This window comes from Tenrec ecaudatus, chromosome 4 (assembly GCF_050624435.1).
Source record: "Tenrec ecaudatus isolate mTenEca1 chromosome 4, mTenEca1.hap1, whole genome shotgun sequence".
NCBI classification, from domain to species: Eukaryota; Metazoa; Chordata; class Mammalia; order Afrosoricida; family Tenrecidae; genus Tenrec; species Tenrec ecaudatus.
The window spans coordinates 71919950-71940471 of NC_134533.1; the positions used below are offsets into that span (position 1 = coordinate 71919950).

Here is a 20522-nt window from a genome sequence, read left to right on the forward strand (position 1 = left end):
CACCTAGTGGTGCTATATAAAGTGCATTCACAAAGTCCATGAAAGAATGAAATTGAAATACAATTTACTTTTTCTGTGAACTTTTGAAGCCCTCTCATTTACCTTTTTTCGTACTGGTGTTAAATTATATTAGGTAGGATTGGTTTAAGAATTTTTGTGTATGTTCATGAGAGATATTGGTCTATTATTATTATTATTTTGTGATGTCTTTGCTTAGTATTGATATTAGAATTATGCTTTTTTTCATTAAATGAATTCAAAGGTATACAATTATTTTCTATATTCTAGAATAGATTGAGCAAAATTAGTGTCTTCTGCTCTTTGAATTCTTGGTAGAATTCAACAGTGGAACTATCTGGGACAGGAATTTTGTTATAGGGAGTTTTGTAGAGTTGGGATCTGAGAAGATACTTTGTATCATTTCAGTGTTTTAAAATTTACTGAGGTGTGTTTTGTAGATTAAGAAATGGTTTCCTCTGGAGAATGTTCCATGTGATCTAGAAAATAACGTATACTGTACTCTTCCTGGGTGGAGAGTTCTGTATATAGGAGGACCCCCAAAAAACCAGAACTGCACTGGGCTGAGCAGAATGTCCATAGTACACATTTTTCCTGCTAGGAGAGCATCCAGTAACTTTCTCTGAGCTATTGCACCCAGTGGGGTCACCTGGGAAGGTTCTCTGGTCACAGTGAATTTTTTTTTCATAAAAGCACTGTCACTCAAACCTAATTTTTTTGGGCTGGCCAATTTAAGAGAATGGCATGTAGCTGTGAAATTTTGTTTCCTGCTCAGGAAAAATTCCACAGAAGCTGTGATGTTGACTCAGCTTACAAGGACAGCACTATGGGAAAAACTCAAGTGTCTGAGTGGTTTTATCGTTTCAAAAAAGGTGAAATATTGATGACAAACCTCATTCTGGGTGCCTGTCAACTTCAGATGAAAATGTTAACCCATAGTGCATTTGGAGTTCGTTCTACCAGGTCAGACTGTTAATCAAGCTTTTTATTTAGAGGTTCTGAAAAGATTGCCTAACAGTGTGTGACAAAAGGGGCCTGATTTGTGGCAGAAAGGGGACTGATTTTGCCTCCATGACAATGCACCTGCTCATGCAGCCATCTCAAGTTTCTGGCAAAAAACAGCATGCCTCTCTTGTCCCGCTCACCTAACTCACTTGACCTTGCTCTGTGCAACTTCTTTTTTTCCCTGAGAATGAAGAGGAACATGAAAGGACAGCAATTTGATGACATAGAAGAGGTTAAAAAAAAATAGGGGAGGTGCTGTCAGTCATCCAAACAGTTGAGTTTGAAAAATGTTTCCAAGAATGGAATTGCAGGTTTGACAAATGTATTAAGAGTAATGGAAAGTACTTAGAAGGTGATAAGGTTATTTTGTGAAACAAATTTACATATTGCTATGGGAGAATTCCATTTAGTGGGGGGGGGTACTCCCTTATATGTCTGTACAGTCAAGTTGACTGATAGAGCTTCTGTAATTTTGTTGAGTATCCTTCTAGGTCTCTGTCTTTCCTCAATAATGGTATGTTGAAATGTCTGTCTTTTCAAGTCTATAAATATTAGCTTTATATATTTGAGGCTAGTTCATTAGGTGAATAGATATTATGGTTTTGTTCCGTCCATATAATCATTATACAATGCCCTTCCTTGTCCCTTATGTTAGTTTTTGCCTTGTGGTCTGTGTTAGTCTCAGTAGACTAGAGAAACAAATTCATAGACACTCATGTGTATATGAAAGAGCTTTATATACAAGAGCATTGACTATTGAGAAAACATCCCAGTCCAGTCCAGATCAAGTCCATAAGTCCGGTAGTAGCCCTTATGGCCAATACCAATCTAAAAAGTCCTCTTCAGACTCAGGAAACACATACAATGATGCCAAATGCAGGACGGTCACAGGTCAGTGGGTGGAAAGTCTTGTGGATCCAGGGGTGGTAGAGGTATTTCAGTGCTGGCAGGGGTCTCCATGTGGCTCCTTCAGCTCCAGGGCTTGAGTGTAGTTCCATGTGTCCTGTCAGCTGCATGTCTCCCAAGGAGCGAACCTGTGTCTCTCCTCCAGAGAGCTATTTAGCTCCTTAGTGCCTCCAAATGAGGTCATCAAACTGTGACCTGATTGACAGGCCAAACTCCACCCCTTCACTTGTAAGTCTCAAATTGACAGATTGTATAACTGGCACCGGTCTATTTTATCAGAAATTAATAATGGCTACTCTTGCTTTTTGTGTTTACTTTGTCTATATTTTTCCATTCTTTATATTTTAATTTATAGTTATCCTTGTGTCTGAGGTGAGTCTCTTATAGGATTCATACTGATTCCTGTTTTCTCATCCATTCTGCCTCTCTCCTCTTGACTGGTACTTTTAATTCATTTACATTCAATGTAACTTTAAATAGGCATGAATTTATTATAGTGTTATTTCTTTTTTCACATATTTTTTCTGTGCCGACTTAACCTTATATTTTTTTCATTTTCCTAATTGCTATTGATTTTATGTTTACTAAGTCCTTTCAATCCATGCTCATGGAAGTAACAAACAGATCTGTCTTGAAAGAAGTACAGTCATAGTGCTCCTCAGAGGAAAGGAGGGTGAGACTTGGTCTTACATACTTTGGACGTGTTGTCAGGAGAGACCAGTCCCTGGAGAAGGGCATCCTGCTTGGTAAAGTAGAGGGGCAGTGAGAAAGAGGAAGATTCTCAATGAGATGGATTGGCACAGTAGCTCCAACAGTGGACGCAAGTATGGAGCAATTATGGGGATGGCAGAGGACCGGTCAGTGGTTCACTTTGTTGTGAACAGGGCTGCTATGGGTTGGACCCAACTCAATGGCACCCGACAACAACAAAGTCCTTATCACTTTCTTCTTTCTTATTTTGGTTAGAAGGTTACTAATTTTCTTTGAGATTGCCATGCATACTTATCTTCCTAAGTTTAAACTGTCTGCTACATAGTGATTTCGTTCTCTGAGTTAGGAAGTTCCATAATCATACAATTTATTCCCGCTTTTTGTCTTGTAGCTGTCACTTACAGATTGACACTTTTGGTTCCCTATTTTCAGTCTTATAATTTTATTTAACTTTTAAGAATTATTTTTCTGGGCTAATTTCTTGGTGATGTCAAATGTGTCTTAATCTCAGGTGGCTACCTGACATTGTTGGTTGTCTGTCCAAAGGACTCCCTTTAGCATTTTTTTCTAAGATTGATCTGCTTTAGGCAATTTCCCTTAATTTCTGTTTACCTGGGGAAATATCCCAATTTTATCATTATATTTGAAGGAAAGTTTTAAAAACACATATGGTTTATTTAAAAATATTAATTACGGAGTAGAGTGGATAATTGGACAACCCCTCACAGAAGGGTCAGAAGGAAGGGATGAGTCAGTCAGTGCAGTGTAGCACTGACGAAACATACAACGTTCCTCTAGTTCTTTAATGCTTCCTCCCCACTGCTATCATGACCCCAGTTCTACCTTACAAATCTGGCTAGACTGGAGCATATACACTGATACAGATAAGAGCTCTCGACACACAGAATCCAAGACAGATAAATCCCTCAGGAACAGTAATGGGAGTAGTTATACCAGAAGGGTAGGAGCAAGGTGGGGGGAAAAAGAGGGAACTGATCGCAATGATTGATATATAACCGCCTCTTCCCCAGAGTGATGAACAACAGAAACATGGGTGGAGGGAGGCAGCGGATGGTGTAAGATATGAAAATAATGTTAATTTATAATTTACCAAGGGTTCATAAGAGTGGAGGGGTGGGGGAGGCAGGGGGAAAAATGAGGGGCTGATACCAAGGGCTCAAGTAGAAAGAAAATGTTTTGAAAAGGTTGATGGCAACTTGTGTGCAAATGTGCTTGACACAATGGATGTATAGATTGTTATCAAGAGCTGTAAGAACCCCCAATAAAATGATTTATTAAAATAAAATAATATTAATCAATTTGAGACAATGTCAACAGCAGGATTGTCTTGTTATTGAGATAAATTGAATGCAGCATCATCACTCATTCTGTATACACATAAATACTCACACATGTGAAAGAAAACTGTTAAAAGTAACTTGTGATTGCATTGCTTAACACTTTCATGACCTGTAGGACATATATAACCAACCAATGTTTTTCCCAGTTGTAGCATTTGCTCGTGCCTGGAAGAGACCTGTATAACTGTGTGAATCTAAAAAATGGGATTCAATTCACAAATCCTACCACAGGAGTCTACTTGGGACACATATGTATCTGACATAACGATCAAAATCCATATTATCTCTAAACTATTTACCTTGATATCAACCTACCTTCCATGACTGAAGACCACATGGTGTCACCAAACAATAATTAGGTCATAAAAGAGTTAACATTTAGTATTTTTTTTCACACATTTACACATGAAATTGTTGTGCTGTGTAATAGGGACAACTCAAAACCCACCCTAGAAAGACTGTGGCTAATCCCATGCATTTCTGCTCCCATGTTATTTTACAGTTTCTTCTATTTATACAGGGCAGTATTGTGAGAGTTAGGTTTTTGGGTGCCAATCTGGTACTAAGAAGGAGATATGGGTGGAGTCTAGCCTGTCAATCAGGTCACAGCCTGATGGTACCTCCTTGTGGGTGTGGCCTTCTCATAATGAGGCTCCCCGGAATGTCCCCTCTCTCTCTGCCTTCACCTTCGTGTTGAAGAGCCACTGGGAGAGCTGTGTGAGGCCTGTGATGCAGACACAGCCATTTCATTCACAGTACTCTGCACCCACCAGCCTGTGATCTTCCTGAATTGTGCATCATTGCATGGAGCTACGTGAGTCTGAAGCGGGGTTTATGGACCAGTATTGGACTTATGGACTTAGAACTTGATTGCAACTGGGCTGGGATGTTTTCTTTCTTTTTTGTTAAAAAAGTATATATCTATATCTATATATTTTAACTCAAGTAACTCCTAATAGGAAACCAGAGAAGGGCCTCAGGTGGAGACATAGAATGGCTCCCCCCTCAAGAGGAGACAGAAAAAGGGGAGAGAGTGGCCCTACACTCTCCCCGGTTGACGTATACCACACCCCTCCTCACTCTGCGGCAGCATCCTAAGGGCAAGGCCCCACCTTCCTTGGGACTGGGCTGGTCGGTAACCCAGACTGTTGTGCCCGTCCCCCTTCCCCTTGAAGAAGCATGGATGTTCTCTTGATATACAAGTATTCTTTATATGAAGCTCCTGCTTACATACACATATGAGTTGTTGGGATTTGTTTTTCTAGTCACCCTGGCCTAACATGTTACAAAGGAACACTTTGCTGGATATATAATTCTTGGCTGGAAATGTTCTTCCTTTCAGGGCTTTATATATTATCTTGCTGCCTTCTTGATTATATGGGTTCTGCTGAGAACGAGCGCTTAGTCTTGTGGATTGCCATTTGTATGTGACATTTAGCTTCTTCTGAGCTATTCTTAACTTTCTTTGTCTTTGGCTTTGGCAAGTTCGATTATACTTGGTCATGGTGACTTTCTTTGGGGATATACCTTGTATGGGGTTCACCAAGTTTGTTGGATGAGAATCTTTTAGTCAAGAGATTAGGGAATTTTTCTCCTTGCAAATCTTTAACAGTGTTCTCTGTGGTGTTTTTGCCTCCTCCGGTTCTAGAGTTCTGATCACACATAAATTTTCCTCTTTAGTGTCCCACATAATTCTTATGGCTTCTTCATTTTCCTTCATTCTCTTTTCTAATGTTTCCTCATACAAATTGGTATCAGGTAGCTTGTCTTCTACTTATTGATTTCTTCTACTGATTTGATTCTACTCCTTTCTTTTCAATGTCTTATATCTCTGAAATTTTAGTATGAATCACCTGAATTTCTAGTTGCTGTTTTTGAATGGTTTCTAATTGTGTTTATTTTTGTCATTTTGCTCTTGTTTTCCTGAATCATTCTATTTTCCTGCATAATTCTATTGTATTATGTGTTTTCACTGCTTTTGTTTGTGGTTTCTTGAACTCTTAGAAGTACCTACACTTAAATCTTTTTAATTCCTCATTAGGTAGTTCTTTTTTTATTTTTATTAGGTAGTTCTACTACCTGTTTTGTTTTCCAGAGAGGTTTCTAGCTCTTTATTTTGATCACTTGCTTCCACTATATTGTCCTCTGTTTGTTTTGAAATTATCTGTTATCTCTGAGACAGATTGAATTGCTGTATTCTTTTACCTCGAATTCGGTTTTGCCATACCTCTGCAGGTGGTGTAAACATGCTGCAAGTACTCTGGTAGCTAGAGTTAGAACTTAACTCTCCCTGAGTGACTGGTAGGAGTGTGGTGCACATCTCTGCTTGCTGGTTATGAAGAGCAAGTGTAGGAGGTCGTGAGCAGGTGTTATTCATTCTCTATCATTGAGCTACAGGTGAAAAAGTGGGTAGTGGCGCTTGCCCATTGGATGAAATAGTAGGTGGCAGGTGTGGTAGGTGTAGCTGACTACTGGGAAAACAATGTCCATCTCCCATTGGATGAGGCAGAGAAAGAAATGAAAAAAGAGAGTATGAAGGGGAAATGGGCAAAAATAAAAGAGGGCAAAAAGGAAAAGAAAAAATAAAAAGGAAGCATAAATATAGAAAAGCAGGTATAGATGTGCCAATAGCTGCCCATTCTTCTAAGGCTTGGGCACATGGGGCCATCGCAGCTGGGACATGTATTGCTGGCCGCAGTGGCAGCAGAGAACTATTACACAATCCATGTAAGCATTCAGGTCATGAAGGTCTTGAAGACCATACGGAACTTGAATTTAAAGAGGCAAACTTTTCCCTCCCCCAAATAACCAGGAAAAGATTCATCAAAAATTAAAATTTTGGGGACCTGATTACAAGTATCTGCATATAATCTCCTTCCCTAGGGGATGGACAACAGAAAAGTGGGTGAAGGGAGATGTTGAACAGTGTAAGAATATGACTAATAATAATGTATGAATTATGAAGGGTTCATGAGGGAGTGGGGAGGAAGGGGGGGAAATGAGGAGCTGATATTAAGGGCTCAAGTAGAAAGCAAATGTTTTGAGAATGATGATGGCAACACATGTACAAATGTGCTTGACACAATGGATATATGTATGGATTGTGATAAGAATTGTATGAGCACCCAATAAAATTATTTTTAAAAATAAAAAAATTAGTATTTTTTTATTATAAGATCACTTGAAACTTATGCTGTTGTAAAAATAGTACAGTTTCTACACAGTCTTCAGTCAGTTTCTGCTAATGTTAATATCTTATATAATCATAATACAATTACTGAACCAAGAAATTAACATAAACTAAATATTAATAATTAACATACAGATCTTCAAATTCATCAAGTTTTCCCACTGATGTCCTCTTTCTATTCTCAGAGCCTATGCAGGATCTACAATGTATTGTGGGACCATGTTTGCTAATTGCCTCTCATCTCTGACAATTCCAGTCTTTCTTTGCTTTGAATTCTTAGAAGAATACTGTTCAGTTATTTTGCAGAACATGCTTCAATTTGAGTTGGTCTGATGTTTTCTTAGATCACATTAAGCTCTAGCACTTTGGCAAAAATGCCATAGACGTGATGCTGTGCACATCAGGGGGTGTATGATGTCAATATGTCTTACTACTGGCAATGTTAACTCTGATCATTTGTTTAAGATGATGTTTGCCTGGTGTCTGCTCTGAAGTGAATAAGTGTCTTCAAGGTGATACCTTGAGGTTATGCAAATGTCCCGTTTCTCATCCTACTTTTTACTCATTTATTTTAGCATCCATGGATGGTTCTTGCCTGCAACAATCTATTACTGTGATATCATAATGATGATTTCCCATTTCCCATTTCTTCTATATTTATTAACTAGAACTTTGTCACAAAAGCTGTTCCTTCTTCAGCATTTCGTTATGTATTCAAACATTTATTATATAAGTATTGACTGATGGGTCTCTATTCACTCTATGGTTTGCAATCCAATGCCAATATTTATTTTGCTGCTCAAATGAATCAGATTCAGTCCTTAGGGTGCTCCATCATTTTTTGAACACTTCTTAAATTTCTGGCATCACACGATGATCTGAGCTCAACTTGTATTTTCCCTGCCTAGGCCATGAAAACAATCATTTTCCTGAATTCCCTGGTTCCTCTTATTGAATAGGATTTAGAAATTATATGATCTGGTGTCAGGTATGTCCTTTGATATTGAGGTATCTAAGCCCTCTCATCCAATTGGGAAATACAAATATGTATACAAACACATGCACACACATACGTCTATACACACATTTATTTCTGTGTCCATCTGTGTGTGTGTGTGTGTGTGTAACCATGAGCTAATACTGATACTTCCACAAGAGTTTTAACCAGACAACATTACTCTATGAGATTGGGAAGGGCCCACTGAGAAGGAGTTTCTTCCAGCATTTCATGTAAGAGTGACCAGCAAGTCAGACTAACTGGAGCAAGCATGGTGCTCTCTCTAACTTTCAAAGCAACAAATCTAATCCCGTGCACTCATATTTGTATACAGTGTTCCATAAAAGACTCTGTTCAGTTTCATGAGGAGTCCTTGACCCAGGAGAGTTTTAAATCACATGAATACATGTTTGATAAACTATGTTCCAGAGTAATATGTAAGAGTTACCCCTTCACTGCCATCGTGTTGCTTCTGACTCATAACAATTCTCCAGGACTGATGTTATAAACCTTCCTAATGCCGCGGCCCTTTAATAGTTCCTCATGTTGTGGTGATCCCCCTAACCATAAAATTATTTTCGTTGTTACATCATAACTGTCATTTTGCTACTGTTATGAATTGGGCGACCCTTGTGAAAGGGTCGTTTGGGTCCCCAAAGGGGTCGTGACCCACAGGTTGAGAACCGCTGCTGTAAAGCTTTACAGGAGCAATGAGCCTCATCTTTCTCCCATGGAGCTCCTGGTGGCTTCAAACTGCTGACCTTCCAATTAGCATCCCAACAAATAACCCAGTATATCACCAGGGCTCCTTCTGTGTGGGGCAGTAATAATAATAAAGGGTCTGGAGAGAAAGAAATGGATGTGGGAGATTCTAAAGCACGAGGCAGGTGTGAGGGAAAGATACCAATTAGGAAAGTCACCTGACCTTCCTCGGGCATCCGGAGATTCTTGGCTGGAAAGCAGTTATTCAGGTAAGGTTTCCCAACATCCAGCTTGTAGATTCCGGAAGAGGCCATCTCCCTAGATGTTGGGCAAGAAAAGCAAGACAGCAGCACAGTGAGAAGGTGCAGTGGTGCTCTCTCACAGCAGTGCATCAGTGACCCGACCAGGGCCATCTCGCCCTTGAGGTCCTTCAAGAAAGAGCCCTTGAGGTCTTTCAAGATGCCAACCTGCTTCAGAAATGGGGCAGCCACTTAAAGGGACATTACTGAATTTCCCAATTCAAATCAGCCCCATGTCAGAGGAACATTAAAAAGAGCATCACTTTGGGACTCCGTCAGACCTGGGTTGAATCCTGGCTCTCTTTCCTCATTTTATGATTAAGCAAATTACCCTACCTTTCTGAGGCTCATTTTCCTCCCTTGTAAATTAACTTTTTTTTTTGGTAAATTAACTACTTTCATAGACAACCGAGAGGATCAAGTGAGAAAGGTAATGCTTGATATCTAGCAATTGCTCTCTAAATGTTTTCTCATTCTGACAGAGGTCAGGAGAGGGCTCAAATTTATTGGGGGGAAATGATATGCAAGTAATGAGATTTAACTGAATAAATAGGATTTGAGGAATGAGTTGAATTTGAAAATGGTAAGCATTCTAAACAGAAAGGGCCACAGGTCTGGGGTTGGTCAGTGGTAAGTCCTGGGGCAGTGAAGAGACAAGCTGACCCAAGGAGGAGAGTATGTATTTTGGGAGTCTTGGGCAATCATGCTGGACAGGAAGGGTAGTACCTGCTCTTGAAGGGCCTTCTGGACCACAATTAAAAGCTCAGGCTTTATCCTGTAGGTGACTTGAGAGCCATGCATGATTTCTCAACTGGGGAGACCCATGATCCAAGCTGTGTTTTAGAAAGATGAATCTGACAAAACTAACATGTAGATGAAAATGGGCAGCAACAGGGATTCCAGTTAGAGAGCTATGTAGCAACCCAGGGGTGATCTTGTCAAGGTAAAGAACTCAAAGATTATTTAGTTATTTATTTGAGAAAGAGAAGGAAGTGAGAAACCAAAGAAATAGAACGGAAAGAGGAAAGGGGAGAGAGGAGAGACTGGAAAGAGGAACGGAATAAGGAACAAGAATAGCTAAGGCAGGGACAAAAGGGAAGACCCTGGAGGGTTCTGATAGAAGTTTTAGAGGAGTGGAAACAATAAATAGCATGACGGTGAACAGAGAAAAGATGGAAATCCCCAAGGATCTCATTCTACTTGGATGCACAGTCAATACTCATGGAACAAGCAGTCAAGAAGTCGAGTGATATGACACTGGTCAGATCTGCTTCACCTTAAAGCGTTGAAGAGCAGGGATGTTACTTTAAGCCAGGGGTTCTCGACCTCCCTAATGCTGCAGTCCTTTCATAGTTCCTCACGTTGTGGCGACCCCCAACCATAACATTATTTTCGTTGCTACTATTATGAATCAGGCGGCCCCTGTGAAAAGGTCCTTTGACCCCCAAAGGGGTTGCAACCCACGGGTTGAGAACCACTGTTTAAGCACTAAGGTATTCCTGAGCCAAGCGGTAGTACTTTCAGAGGAAGTTGGGCAATAAGTAAAGACGACTGTGGAAGAATGGATGCATCTGAGTGATGGTGTTGGCCACAACTACTGGGGACTGCCCGAAGAAGGTATCTGTCTTGGAAGAAGTACAGCCAGCAAGATGGCAAAACTTCCTCTTACATACTCTGTGCATACTGGCAGCAAAGACCAGTCTGAAGAAAAGAACATCTTGCTTGGTCAAGTTGAGGGTCAGCAGAAAAGGGGAAGAAAGTCCAGGAGATGGATCAACACAGTGGATGCCACAATGGACTCAAACCTAACATTGTAGGGTTAGAGCAGGATTGTGCCGTGTTTAGTCCTGTTGGGTGAGGGTTGCTTTGAGGCAGAAATCAGCTCAGTGGCACCTAGCAATGACAACAAGAGTGAAATAATTGGGAGATGAAGGGTAGGCAGGAAGCCGTCAAATAAGCCAAGGGAAGAGAAAACAACAGAAACCAATATGCAGGATAGAACTCCCGCCCAACCCCCACCCATGGGAATTCAAAGTCTGTATGGGAATTAAAAGTCTCATCTTTCTCCCAAGGAGCAGCTGGTGGATTCAAGCTGCTGATCTTGAGCATTGCAGCCCAAAGTGTAACTACTATGCCACCAGGGCTCCTTAAGGCAAGAGATGGCGCTATGAAAACAAGCAAGATCCACAGAGAAGTCAAATAAGATGTGGAGTGAACGTAGGTCGTGAGAAATAGGCTAATTTCAGAGGAAGAGTAAAGTCAGGCTTTACCGTGGGTGGAAGAGGAAATGATGGGAGGTGAGGGAGTGCAAAAGTGACAATTGATGTTTGAAGAAGCTTTAAAAACTCCAAAAACCAAAATCACTTCCATTAAGTAGATTCTGACTCATAGAGACCCTATAGAACACAGTAGAATTGCCCATGTGGGTTTCTGAGTGTAACTCTTCACGGGAATAAAAAGCCTTACCTTTCTCCTGTGAAGTGGTGGCTAGTAGTTTCAAACTGCTGACCTTGTGGTTTGCAGCCTAATGCATGCCCACTATACCCCCAGTGGGTTAGGTGTTGGGCTGCTAACCACACTGTCAATGGTTCAAATCCATCAACCACTCTTTGGGAGCAGGATGAAGCAATCTGCTTCAGTAGACTTAAGCTTTGTAAACCCCATGTAGAGTTGCTGTGTTGGGATCAACTCAGTAGCAGCGAGTCAATCAGCAGAACCAGGTCTAGGACAAGAAGAGTGAGAACATGGAGGGAGAGCATCATTCTTTTAAGGGTCATGCAAATACGGTATCAATGCTTGCCTTGACCCTAATCCAAGCCCTGGTGAACAGTCAGTCCAAAGTAAAGACTTCAGAACCAATATTTTATATACAAATTGTTGCAAACCACTCTCCCACTTACTCCCTGGTTCCTGTTTCCTCTCCATGCCCTGCCTTTTCATTTTTGGTTTTAGGGAAATGCTGCCCTTTTGGTCTTTTATAGGTGATTGTCCAAAGGAGCACATTCTTTATGCGTGTTATCATTTGCATTATAGGATCTATTATTTGGCCTCTGGGAGTATCCTGAGTTTCAGGTCAGAAGGTTGTCATAAGGCAATAGTCTTTGGGGATCCACCAGTCACCTCCAGAGCAGTAATTCTGGTCTTTTCTTTTAATGTGAATTTTGTTCTATATTTTTACTTATTCTAAAAGGGACCTTATATTGTAGTCTTGGAGAAATGGGCCAAGATGGAAGACTAGGCATGTATATTATCTAGACCCTCTACAACAAAAACTGGAGAAACCAAGTGAATTAGATATAGATGACAATGCATTGCTTCAAAGGAAAGGGGGAGTACACAGAGTGGTGGCTTAGCACAGTGCAGTCATTTTGATTAACTGCAAACAGCTTTACACTTGGGGCAGGGACCAGATAACTGGTTCCACTCACTCAGGACTGCACCAGCACCTATATTGATGATCTGTGACAAGAGAGGTATGATCTCACCCTCAATCCCACACATACTCTTGGTAACTTGAGGGGTAAAGATCCCAGTGTGGTGCCCACCGCCCTGAATAGCTGGTCAAAGACTAACTCTACACACTGCAAGTGTTATGTCGTCTAGTTTTCTTTATTCTTGGTTTTACCCTTTTCTACCTTTTCTCACTTGCATCAACAATATGCTGCTTTCCCTCCTTTTTCTTAGTTCTTGTCTCTTCCCTCCTTGTTTTCTTGATTCTTCAGTTTTTCTTTCCTCCCCTCTTTTTCTTTGATGCCGTGGGGTGGGCATACCACCATCTCCCACGACAGTGCAGCCAGTAGCACTCACAAGGACAAATTGACTAAATAAATCAGAAATCACACAAAAACAGCAAGTAGGAATCCAGACGATTAAGACTAAAATTTCAGAAATAGATAATGTGCTGCAAGTGCAAATGAGTATAACTGAATCACTAGAAGACAAATTTAGTGAAACTGAAGTTGATTTTTTTTACATTCAAAATGACTTTATTTAAAAGATAAATATTGTTTCTTCCTGAAAAACAAAAAACCAATGACACTAGTCTTCCAATCTTTCAAGGTTATCTAAAAATTCATGCCTTTTAAAAAATCATTTTATTAGGGGCTCATACAACTCTTATCACAATCCATACATATATCAATTGTGTAAACGTGCCCATTTTTAATATCATAAACTAACAATATATAAGGTATAGGAGAAGTCAATTTAATAGGCATTATTAAATAATTCCACATATATGTCAGATCATTGTGAAATGGTTAAAATTACAGATAAACATTCCTCATGAAAGACAGTAGGTCTTACAAGAGATGTGTTTGCATTGATTTCTGGTAGCCATCTTCCTTTCTGGGACTCTTTAAATACCCAATTCCAAATCTTCCAGCTCTTGGAGAAGTGTTTTCTCTTTATGAATTGTTTCCAACTGATTTTTTTCCTACTTCCAGTTATTGCTCGTTATTTTCAGTTGTTCAATTACAGTTTCTTCTTTAGGTTCTTAGGTTTCTGGTCTATCTCGGCATCTCCAGAAGTTGACGGAGGAGCAGTAGTTCGTGGTGTGTTCTGTGGAACAGGAGTAACTGCCAAATCTGGACTCTTGTCACTTATTGCTTCCTGTTTTTCAGCTTTCTTAGCTTCATGCTTCCATTGATTTTTAAGGGGCGTTTTGGATAACGGCGTCTATTGTTTCCAGGCTGTGGTTTCATATTCTGAGGTGGTTCTTCCTCATGCAGTTTAGAACTGGTGACGGACTTATTCGCAGAGCTTGGGGTCTGTAAGCTACTGAAACTTCAGATCCCTCACTAGGCACTTCACTTGGAACTTGGTAAGTTATTGCTTTTACTGGAAGCATTCTATCTAAAAATGACTGCCAAGAAGCCACGGCACAACGTCTCCACATTGGATGGCACATCACAACTGTGCAAGACAGAACCAGTGCAATGCCAAATTTTGTACCTATTATTCATTAATTCACCAGCTGATGGCATGTGTGGCTGTAAAGATGTGTTTTCCATCCGTGCACAAAACACAATATGTAGAATCAAAGGCCACTGACTTAGAAATGTTTATTGTTTTTAACATCTCACACTTCTATCTATCCTGTCAGATTCCTAAATCCAGCTAATAGTAATATATGCCCATAAGGGCTAGAGTGAGTAACATTAGGAGGACCAGTTCCAAAATCAAATAGAGAGTCACATTTCAAGTTAAAAATTGTTGCCTTGGCAGACATAAAACCATTCACAACACAGCTCAGTAGAACTAGAATGCCAACCTACATCATAAATGAGGCCTTTTTTTTTGGGTAATTGGACAGCAGGACTTTCTCCACTTGTTGGAATATAGTGCAGTATTTGTTCTCCACAGTAGGAAGCTCCTATTTTGTACTCAATATCTGTAACAGCTATTACCAACACAGAAGCAGCTTTTTTATTGCAACCTTATCAGTCTTAAAGAAACTTTTGTTGTCAAAGCAGCATGAGGTCCACTGAAGTTGATGTATTGATACAGTCTAACAAATGAAGGTGTCCCCGTCCTTCCCAGAACATAGATAGCCACCTTGTATGCCTGGGGTCTAGGTGATAATACAAAATCATTCATTTTTTTGCAAATACAGTTTATGTACAATTGTACTAAAGTCCTTTTCAAATAAGTGGACTTCTTTGTTAAATTTCTGGCACAAATACCATCTTTTGACTAAGATGAGCACCAACTTTGCATTTTTTCCTGTATGAAAGACTTCACACGTTCCAGTTTTCATGTAATAAAGTTGTAGACTGGGTGTCCCATCTGTGCTATCTTTTGAAGTAGCATACAGCTGCCATGTTGCCAAGACAGGATCTTGAGGGGAGAACGCAAGGCAGACTGTCTTTGCGAGATTCGAGGAGTGCAGTGGTTTCTTGTTAGTGACTTTGATAATAGTTTCTTTTTAACATTGCTCCAGGCAAACAAGGTCCTATCTTTACTAAAGGTACAGACTATCATTTTTCCTGGATCCCCTTTGAAATGCTGTGGTTTCCGTAAAATGTGATGATCCATTCACCGTGTAGAGTCCTTCTGATCCTGGGACTGCCAGGAGGGTCATGGACAGCTCCATCTTGTCCCAGGATGATGGCTTTTTTAATATTAATTTTTAAGAGAAATAATTAGAAAGGAAAAAATGAAAAAAAAATCTAGGAATTATATGGGGCACCATTAAGAGGAATAACATGTGTGGTTGGAATACCAAACCAGAACGAGGGAAGAGGGTAAAGCACTGGGAACATCGTTGAAGATTTGCTGGAAGAAACCTGCCTAATATCATGAAAAACAACAGGGTATGCATTCAAGAAGCTCAATGAACCCTACGTAAGACAGACCCCTAAAGAAATAATATGAGCAAGCTTTCTAAAACCAGGGCCAAAGAAGAATCGTGAAAATCCTGTTGGGACTAAACTAAGGTATAATTTCTCAGCAAGAACGATGCAGACAGTAAAGTCTGGGATAACATATGAAGGTAACTTAAAAATGAATTGCTTCTTAGGTTCTAATTCATAATGCATGGTTTTTCACAAACAAAATGTTTTTAGACGTGTCTCTGTGATCAGTGGATGGTTATAGACAAATTCTCTCATATGCATAGGTCTTAGTGACAAGAAAAATAAAGATCCCATCAAAATAGTGGCTTCTAAAAGGATATACTACACAGTTATGTTCAAGGCAGAAAGGTCAGCTGAGAAGGTTATGGCCACTGTTTGGGAAATTCCAAAGGGAAATCTTGATAGATTTTCTTGAAGGATGCAGGATTGTCACTGGGGCTTATTATGAAGAACTTTCAAGAAAAACAAAAACAGCATTGGTGAGGAAAAGATCATCATAGTAATATACCCACTGACTCTCTGAGAACAGCAAGAGCTGTCCTGCAAGAATTTCATTGGGAAACCTTACTCTTACCCATCCCACAGCCCTAATCTTACTCCATTCAGACTTCTTCTCCAAACCCAAAGCACATTTAAAGGACCTCCTGGGATGTTGAAACTGTATTTTGATGTGAGGTAAATGGAAGAGCACAGTATTCTTTGGGATATGGTAAGAGAAACGGAAACAATACCTTCAGAAGTACACAGACCTCGATGGAGGGTTTGTCTAGAAAGTGGTTAACATAGTTGTAGAAGTGGGCAAGTCCAAGTCACGGCAGGCTCCAACTCCATGGGTCACTGTTGGGCTGGAGGCTGATAAACTCAAGATCAGCAGGAAGATGACAGGCTGGTGGCTGCAGAGGCAAATCAATGCAAGGTTGGCTAGTCAGATGGCAGGCTGCTGCTGACTCCCAGAATTTGCAGGGAATATGGTAGGTCATTAGCTCAAGTCCAAAGAATCAGAGGTGAAGGAGCCAGTTGCAGGATCCAGATCAAGCAAGCAAGCTTTTCCACAGTGTCCACTTACATTGCAAGCAGGCCAGCTCCCTGAAGAAACATCTTTTTAATAGACGGCATCAGGGCTGTGACCCGAGTCAGGGTGCTTCATCCCACTCTTATCTTCTTATAGTTGATGGGCTGCTCATAGAAGATCATATTATGGAGGGGGTTCCATTGTATTAAGGTCACATCATGGGGGATTACTATGTCTCAATTGACAAACCACTGATAGTTCTGGCCCAGCCTAACCATCACAGAATCTGTGTTAGGCAGGGTTCTCTAGAGAAACAAAACCAGGGCACTTAAGATTATATATATTAAAAATATTATATATACACACACACACACACACACACACACACACACACACGGATAGATTTATACAGCAAGGAGTATAATGGCTAATTAGTCCACACAGCAGAACAGAGGGCTCAGTTCAACTCATTATCGTGGAACAGTTAATATACTGAAGGTCTTTCAACTCACTCAGGCTGCTGGTCCAAGGTTAAGAAAGCAGACAGGAGTCTGTCTTCAGGCAGGACAGACAGAGTCACCCGAAGGCAGCACACAGCAGGATGGGGCAACAACAGTTAGTAGCTCAGGAGCATTGAGAAGCAAGCCCCAATGGGGTCTCAAGCTCTACCAAGGTACCAAGATCGGTGACACATCCATCAGCAGCATGGTGAAGCAAGTCACATGGAAGGAGCTTCAGGCTCTAGCGATTCATGGCAATGCTACACAATTCATGGGTTGGCTTGGCTCACAGGTAGTTCAGCACATGATTGAGGCAAAGCTTTAGCTCAAGCAGCAGCCTGCTGGTCCAATCACCAGGGAGAATGAGATATGGGATGCCAGCCTCGGAAAGCATTTATCTCAATCACCCTCCAAGCAAGCTGAGACCTGATTAAACTCCACCCACATGTTCCTATGGAAGCCTAGTTGGCACAATAAACCTAACTATCAGAGTCCATTGGACAGCGACCTAACAATGGCAGACAACAACATGAGATTAAGACACATGACAGTATCACTCAGAAACCAACCCAGATACAGAAGTATCAAAATTAAAATAAAACTATGAATTGAAAATCTGGAGATAACAATTTGCAAATAATGAACAGCTACATAACAAATAAGAGAATAAATGCTGTACTTACAGAACTACCAAACAGATAGGAAGTCAAGATGATATCAAAATAGAAAGTATTTTTTGGTGTGTACTTTATTTTTAAATCATTTTATTGGGGCTCATACAACTCTTATCACAGTCCAAAGATACATCAATTGAGTAAAGCACCATTACACAATCGTTGCCCTCATCATTCTCAAAATTCGCCTTCCACTTTGGAAAGTATTGTTTTAAACTTGAGACAATAATAGTAAAATGCCAAGTGAGTTAGTTAAAGTTTATTGTGCCATCCTGGCCGATAAACACATGTGGGGTTAATTGAAGGGCGGAGAGATAAATGGCTCGGTGAGCCTCGCCTTTCTAGTTCTCAGGTCTCTTGCTTTGTGATGGTCGGACCAGGGTGCAGCTGCCTTAGCCAGTTCCCTGCTTCAGCTAGCAAGGATCACTTCCTGCAAGATATCCCTGAGGAGAAGCTGCATGGACCTACACGGATGCAGCCTGGGTGCTGGAGCAGCCGTGTAGAGACCACTGCCAGCACTGAGATGCTTACATGTTCACTGACTCGGCTTTCCTCCTGCAGTTGGCGTCATTGCATGTGTTTTGTGGGATGGAGGAGGACTTTTTGGATTGGTGTCAGACATATGGGCTACTGTTGGACTTGTGGGTTGGGCAACACGGGGTTGGGATGTTTTCTTGATGTGCACTTACCCTTTATATAAAACTCTCTCTTATACATATATGTTTCTGTGGATTTGTTTCCCTAATGAACCCAGACTAACACACCAAGTAACCTCAAAAAATTAATAAACTTTCTCATCAAAATAAAGAGAAAATTTCATTAAAAATTCAGTAAACATTAAACAACAGCAACAAAGGAAATGCTATGAAACTCAATAAACAAAATGAACTTATCACAGAAAAATATGTGGAACAAAGAAATGATCAGCACCACATGCACAGAAGCAAAAACCCAGAGCATATTAACAGCAATAAATTCATACTATCAATATTTACCCTAAAAATAGAATATTAAATGTATTAGTCAAGAAAGAATCGTAGGATATATATGAAAAGATTATCCATCAATATGTTGCTACAAGAGACACACCTTAGACACAAACACAAAAATAAGCTAAAAACCAGAGGATGGAAAAGCATTTATCAAACAAATGGCACCAAAAAATTATGAGTGATTAATTTCTTATAAAATTAGGACAAAAACAAGCAATGAGACTAGGAATACATGCATTACTGAGAAAACTTGTCTACCGCCATCCACTGATTTTAGAGACACATTTAAACACATTTTGTTTGGAATATATCTGCAATTATGAACTGGAACTTTAGTAGCCATATGTTTTTATTTGCTCACATGTGTGCTTTTCCAGTACACACTGAACATTCTCCAGAACCAACCTTCCTCCAATCCTGATACCACAGCCTTCATCAGACATCCAGTTTATGTGATTACTTGTTCAGCATAGAGATTGAGTGCATATGGTGAGAGTACACAATCCTGACACAAACCTCTCCTGACTTTAAACCATACAGATTTCCCTTGTTCTATTCCCATAACTCCCTCTTGATCCAGGCACAGGTTCTTTGTGAACACCATGAAGTGTTCTGAGATTCCCATTCTTCTCAAGGCTAGCCATAGTTTCTCATGATCCACACCGTTGAATGAATGTGTTGGCATAGTCAATGACACACAAGTGAACATCTTTCTAGTATTCTCTGCTGTCATGATTCATCTGATGTCAACAATGATATCCCTTTTTTCCATTAATTCTTCTGAATCCAGTCTGAAGCTCTGGCAGCTCCCTGTCAGTATACATCCAATCATTGTTGGATGATCTTCCCCAAAATTTTCCTTGCATGTGATATTAATTATATTGTTCTATAATTTGCCCATTCTGTTGGATCACCTTTTTTTTAAAAAACAATTTATTAGGGGCTCATACAGCTCTTATCACTGTCCATACATATATACATCAATTGTATAAAGCACATCTGTACATTCTTTGCCCTAATCATTTTCTTTTTTTTCTCCTTTCTTTTTTTTTTACATTTTATTAGGGACTCATACAACTCTTATCACAATCCATAATATACATACATCAATTGTATAAATCACATCCATATATTCCCTGCCCCAATCGTTCTCAAAGCATTTGCTCTCCACTTGGATCACCTTTCTTTTGAATGGGTGCAAATATGGATCTCCTCCAGACAGCTAAGTAGTTGTTTTCCAAATTTCCTGGCATAAATGAATGTGGTAGTTACATAATCTGGTGTCGATTTGAAAGGAGTCTAATCTGTTGATTAGATCATAGCCAATAAAGCCTCTGTGTGGGCATGGCCTTCTGAGAATTCTTGGAAATCCAGTAGTTCTTCTTGGAGATGGGAGACACTATCTCACTCTCTCTGTTGACTCTCTGGGAGACATTGCAGCTGACGAGACTCAAGGAACTGCACTCGTGCCTTGAGCTGGAGAAGCCACATGGACCTACCCTGATGCAATCAGACCTCTGAAGCTGGAGAAGCCACGCAGAGACCCCTGCCAGCCCTGAGATGCTTACAACACCACTGGATCCACCCTGATGCAACCATACCTCTGAAGCCAGAGAAGCCACGCAGAGAGCCCTGCCAGCACTGAGATGTTCACAGCACAATGCCAGTGGATCCAAAGACTCTGTGATTGTCCTGCATTCGTTGTCATTACATGTGTTTCATGTCTGAAGAGGACTTTATAGATTGGTATGGGACATATGGGTTAACATCGGACTTATGGGCTTGGACTACACTGGGTT

At 40.3% G+C, this 20522-nt stretch overlaps 1 protein-coding gene and 1 pseudogene across 1 annotated transcript in view; both read right to left on the reverse strand.

The window, feature by feature from the left end:
* XRRA1 (X-ray radiation resistance associated 1) overlaps positions 1-20522 on the reverse strand; it is a 78106-nt gene that overhangs the window by 51071 nt on the left and 6513 nt on the right. Inside the window, exon 3 of the mRNA XM_075546278.1 lies at positions 9114-9208. Coding sequence (XP_075402393.1) covers positions 9114-9204 — 91 coding nt within the window. The 5' untranslated portion in view covers positions 9205-9208. The remainder of the gene's footprint in view (positions 1-9113; positions 9209-20522) is intronic.
* On the reverse strand, positions 13303-16431 carry LOC142446944 (eukaryotic translation initiation factor 2A pseudogene; annotated as a pseudogene).